The 5,536-nt window shown below is 42.7% G+C and overlaps 1 protein-coding gene across 1 annotated transcript; it reads left to right on the top strand.

Annotated features, from left to right (window-relative positions):
* Positions 1-244: 244 nt before the first annotated feature.
* LOC6041367 (luciferin 4-monooxygenase) lies at positions 245-2,198 on the top strand. Its single transcript, XM_001850582.2, has 3 exons — positions 245-751; positions 811-1,132; positions 1,195-2,198. The coding sequence occupies exons 1-3, from the start codon at positions 397-399 to the stop codon at positions 2,153-2,155; spliced, it is 1,638 nt and encodes a 545-aa protein (XP_001850634.1). The 5' UTR covers positions 245-396; the 3' UTR covers positions 2,156-2,198.
* Positions 2,199-5,536: the final 3,338 nt, after the last annotated feature.

Below are 5,536 nucleotides of genomic sequence, written 5' to 3'. Positions count from 1 at the left end.
AATAATGAAGTCTCTTGGAGAAATAACAATTGATGAATATTCGATGATGATGGCAAATCAACAACCTGCGGACCGATATCAATTTAAACCAAAGCGTTTGTATTGTCGTGACATTATCACTCCCACAGTGTATCAACAAGCCAAGAATAAACATCTCACAAGTTGAACACTAAAAATAATCTAATCGAGTCGTCGCAGATTACATCTAAAAGCGCATCGTTTCAATTGCTCCGAACCAGACTCAACTCTCAACTTACTGTCTTGTTTTACATTTACCTACTTATTCCAGTGCTTATCATGCAAAAAAGTCGCTCTCTCGCTCAGCAGAAGTCTCGTTGAACACTGGCGCGAGCGTAAGTTGTTGTTCAGTCTCGTCGAACGCCGCAATCCGTAACGATGTCTTTGCTGTCCCGCGAGGAGTTGAACGACCCGAACATCATCGATGGTGGCCCACTAGCCGGAGACTATAAACGCGGATCGAACTCCTTGGGCGAGTTGATCCTGCGGGAGTTGACCCGGCAAGGTGACAATGTAGCGTTTGTGCACGGAATTACGTCGCTGCGGATGACCTTCGGTGGAATTTTGGACCAATCGCTGACGCTGGCCTGTTATCTGCGCGACGAGCTGGGAGTGCGCAGCAACGACGTGGTTGCACTGGTCAGCGAGAACCGGTTTGAGTACCCGGTGACCATCTGCGCGTTGATGTACCTGGGCGCAAGGGCGGCCCTGTTTAACCCGTTGTACACGGCACGTACGTATAGTGGAGTGATGATTGCGGTTTGAGATAAGAAGAAATTAGTTTTGTTCCAGGCGAGCTAGAACACTGCATTGGTTTGGCAAAGCCCAATGTGATCTTCGTTGCAGCACAAACATGTATGGCTGTTCAGAGGGCTTGCGTTAAGATTAGGCGACCGGCCAAGATCGTTCACTATGATAACGGCGCCAGAGGGCTAACGTATCAGCAGTGTTTGGAAGATTCCGGGCGGATGCTCAAACTGGGAAGCTTCGTACCGGAAGCTACCAATTTGGAACAGCATGTGGCACTGATTGTGATGTCGTCGGGTACTACTGGACTGCCGAAGGGAGTCCAAATAACTCAGTTAAATGTGATCACAACTCTAACTTATACAAAGTAAGTATTACATGGAAATTAAATAATTTGCGAGGAAGTAATTTTCGAAAGCAACTTTTCAGGGAGCTTCTTACAGTTCTAAGCAAAAATGCAGCTCAGATGGTTGCCGTTGACGTGATGCCCTGGTTCCACGTGGCCGGTGGTGTCTCGATGCTAAACTGGATGCTCAACGGGATGCAACTGGTGTTTATCCCTCGCTTTATTCCCAGAGTGTACCTCTCCTGCATTCACCAGTATCGACCCAACATGCTGAACACCGTCCCACCGATAGCGGTCTTTCTGGCCAAGAATCCTCTGGTGGATGAGTACGATCTGTCATCCGTAAAGACAATCATTTGTGGGGCGGCCCCGCTGAGTCGCGAAGTGGAAGATTTAATTCGTTCTAGATTGAACGTTTCCTCGATTCGACAAGCCTACGGAATGAGTGAAACAACGCTGGCCATTCTCGTGCAGATGGACGAGGACAATTTGCCCGGGAGTGTGGGAAAAGTTCGTGCTGGGCAGTACGCGAAGGTGGTTGATACGGAAACTGGGAAGACGTTGGGTCCAAATCAAAATGGAGAATTGTGTTTCAAGGGGACTTTGATCATGAAAGGATACATTGGAAAAGAAGATGCCATTGATAAGCAAGGATGGTTGCGTACTGGCGATGTTGGATACTACGACAAAAATCGAAACTTTTACATCGTGGATCGACTGAAGGAGCTTATCAAGTATAAAGCTTTTCAGGTGCCACCAGCGGAGCTGGAAGCCCTATTGCTGTCACATCCAAAAGTTAAGGATGCAGCTGTAATTGGAGTTCCGAATGAGAAAGTTGGAGAGTTGGCAACGGCTTTCATAGTTCCCGCCGAGGATGTTCGTGTCACGCCAGAAGAGATTGTCAAATTCCTCAACGATCAAGTGTCGGTTCATAAGAGACTACATGGGGGAGTAAGGCTAATCCATGAAATTCCAAAAACAGCCAGCGGAAAGATCCTACGGCGAAATCTTCGTGAGCTGGCCAAAAACAAAGCAAAGCTGTAATAAATATGAAATAAACCGATATCATTACGTACTTCTTAGGAAATCTTGGAATGAATCCTTCAATTATAATAAAAAAAAACAGATTCCGAAAAAAACCCCTTTCCGAGAACGAGAGTTGCATTCCTAATGGCTAAAAAATTAGGGTGTGCATCGAGGACATTCCTCCAAGGCACAATCGGTGGCAAAAACACTCCGACAGGCACCAGCCCGATGATAAAACTGTCAATTATGTGTGATTTCAAATCTCTCAGACTCTTGATTGACCCCAGGCAGACCCGAAACAGTACCGTCTTTGGTTATCTCTTCCCTGAGGTTTCGAAGATCAATCTGTTGGTGCAACGTCCAAAGGCACATTAGGCTTCGTGACAACGTGGGCCACGAGGTTCAGAAGACGAAGGTGTATACTATAAAATTAGTTTTTGATCTTTCCCTTTTGAGCTTCCGATTTTCGGGCGAGGTCTGCCTGCAGGGAATTCCTGCAAGTCGACGTCGGTCGGGGAGTCGGTCAAAGTCGGTAGCCAACACAAGCGATATACGTGCGAACACATAAATTATCGTTCATTAAGACTGTTTACTTTCGATTTCGAATGATGCCGGGACACAGTCGAGTGATGGTGCAGTGTGCTTTGGGACAAAATTGCCAGTGTCTTTTAATGTGCTGCTCGGAGAACGAGCAGATGAAAGTGATCTTTTGGAGTTTTAAGGAAATTATACTTTAAGTATCTTCGTAGGCGATCGTTCTTCTACATACACCTTTTGCAGTTAACATAATATAGCAAGATGTTTGAACAAATTATGGAGTATGGGGTTTTGAACATGAAATTTGAAACATGGCCGCATTTTTTGGGCTTAAGGAAAGAAATTTAGAACAGCTTTTATTTTAAAGTTTATTATGAAGGAAATAATGTTTATGCTGAATTTATCTCTGACTTTTATTATTAAATAAGGCTGGTACAAATATTTTTAAAAGTTTTTGTCACCCCCTTCAAAATTGGCCCGAATAATCAGGGGGCAAAAAAATATTTTTACAATAAACTTCAAAATTTCAATGAAAATTCAAGTGCAACCAGCTGAAATTAAATTAAAATACATTCTCCTGCGTTTAAAATCATTTTTAGCATGTTTAAGTTTATTAAAAAATCTTAAGATTTTTAAAAAATTTTCGATGCAATTTTTTTTCATTACAATTTTTGTTTTTGTCAGATCTTAGATTTTTTGAAAACTAATGATTGCAAAACAACTGAACTAGTGTAAAATGCAAATGCCCCCCCCCCCTTGACCTCGGCGAGGGCCGAGGGACAAAAACTTTTTTAAATATTTGCATCGGCCTAATTCACGAAAAAAAATCATTTCCTGCTAATAATTTCTTCCGAATTTTATCTTATAAATTGTGACTTTATATAATTATTTAATGTAACCATTTTAGATATTAGAGATTTGTCATATTCAAATCATTAGACATCTGTCTCATGTAGCAACATGGCTCAGTTGTGGAGATGTTTGTATTTCATCACCACTAATTATCTTGCAGTGTGTGCAATTGAAAGGTGAGATGTCATTTTGAAAACCACAATCATTTGCTCATTAATTTCAGAGTACGGCTCTTCATGCCATCCAGTGGTACTTCCCATTTCGTGTATCAGCTTTGCACCACCGCACATTGTAAATCAATGACTTAATTTACATAGATTGGTGTAAGTGTTTCCAGTCAGTCAGAAACCGGTCTGATGCCCAACTGATTATCCTTGTCGTTATCCTTTTGATGGTGATAGTTTCATAATTTATTTATGACGGCGTGTAATTAATGCGTACACAGGAAACACTAATCCAAAACCCGGATCCCGGAAGCCAATCAATATTGTTAGACATCCGGCTCTCCGGCCGACTCCTACAAACAACCCCCAACTTATACGTATACCTTCACTGCCTTAACTTCCCCTATCCGGTTTCCTCTATCGAAAGATGATAAAGGATCCCCACATCCTGACCGATACAGTAATCGAAGGGAATAATTTATTCACAAATTATTGGCACCTAGCCCTGATGGATGACACCGTCGTCGTCGCCGTCTCCACCGGTAGCAGTCTTCAACAAAGTCAGGTCACAGATAGTTCAGTGAAACCTTTTTCAACCCATCCCCCCCGTATCAATCGAAAACACACTGTTTAGTGCGCTCGACGGAAGCATCAACTAAAACACTAGCACTGATCTACTATCTTGTGACACGGCTGTCGTGAAAGGATCGAGCCTGTCACTAGATAACAGCACACTCTATGAAGATTTGTTATCTATCGTGTGCACCGTACTTTGCGTCGAAGCTAATCATTAGCATCTCATTTCAGGGCAGGATTATCACAAGTACACGGGACACACGTCGGCTTTAGTTTGCGTTTGAAATTACTGACAGCACTCCCCTTTATCGGATGTGCTCTACTGATTAAATTGAATGCATTTAATGATGCGAGCCATGATCATATAACTGTCCAAATTGACATTCCAAACAAATTTTGGCAGAAACTATACTGTAAGAGTAGCTGCAGGAATTACAGTTGATCAAAAATAATTATTGCATTCGAAAAAAAATTTGAATAAGATTAGATTTATAAGACTGCTACACCCAAAGTTAAAGAACGAGGGGATAGTCCTCACGAAAAGAAACGTGAGGAAATGGCTATGTTGCGAGAGTAAAGTCCTCTCGCGTGTTCATTTGTTCATTGGAACAGTTCATCCTATTGAGTGTCTTATATAGACAAATTACCGCCACTTAGTTACCGAACCATGGTGGCCCATACAGCAAAGGCCGGTTCAATATGCCGAAGGTCTTGGGTTCGAGTCTCGGTACCATTACTTTTTTTTTGTTAGATGAACTTTTTTTGAAGATGAACCATGAGTAAAGTACTCTCGGTAATTTCGAGATTTATCCTCTCCGTCCGCACACAGTACCATTTTACTACTGAATCGTGCTCTTTATCCTCTCGTATGCCGATACCCAGTTCTGGGTGTATTACTATTGCTGATTCTTTGATTTCATACCCATGAAAAGTTTTTCTCTTGAAGATTGCAACAGTGATTTGTAGTTCAATATATGTTTGGTAGAGTGGTCATCAATGAGACAGGGGAAACAATAATGCCAATTAGGCTCATATTTGAGGGAAAGGTGTGTCTACTGGATACAGGTCTGCCATAATAGTGACTTTGGCTACGGACGCTCCCGAAACGAAAAACGAAACGAAACGAAACTATTGGCACTACGCCCCCCGGGGCATGGCCTTCCTCTAACGTGGGATTTCTGCTCCAGCGCCTCTGACGAGACAGGAGAAACCGGGACCGACGTTTTACTTCACCATCCGATAGAAGCTCAGTGGATAAGACGGGAATCGA

This window comes from Culex quinquefasciatus, chromosome 1 (assembly GCF_015732765.1).
Source record: "Culex quinquefasciatus strain JHB chromosome 1, VPISU_Cqui_1.0_pri_paternal, whole genome shotgun sequence".
Classification (NCBI taxonomy): domain Eukaryota; kingdom Metazoa; phylum Arthropoda; class Insecta; order Diptera; family Culicidae; genus Culex; species Culex quinquefasciatus.
This window is presented reverse-complemented; position numbering and strand designations above follow the sequence as displayed.

What these genes read in the sequence shown, in the direction of transcription:
- LOC6041367 (XM_001850582.2), top strand. Translation starts at nt 397, where the DNA reads ATGTCTTTGCTGTCCCGCGAGGAGTTGAACGACCCGAACATCATCGAT. An exon ending in TAACCCGTTGTACACGGCAC is followed by an intron (nt 752 to 810) that starts GTACGTATAGTG and finishes GTTTTGTTCCAG; the next exon opens with GCGAGCTAGAACACTGCATT. An exon ending in ACAACTCTAACTTATACAAA is followed by an intron (nt 1,133 to 1,194) that starts GTAAGTATTACA and finishes GCAACTTTTCAG; the next exon opens with GGAGCTTCTTACAGTTCTAA.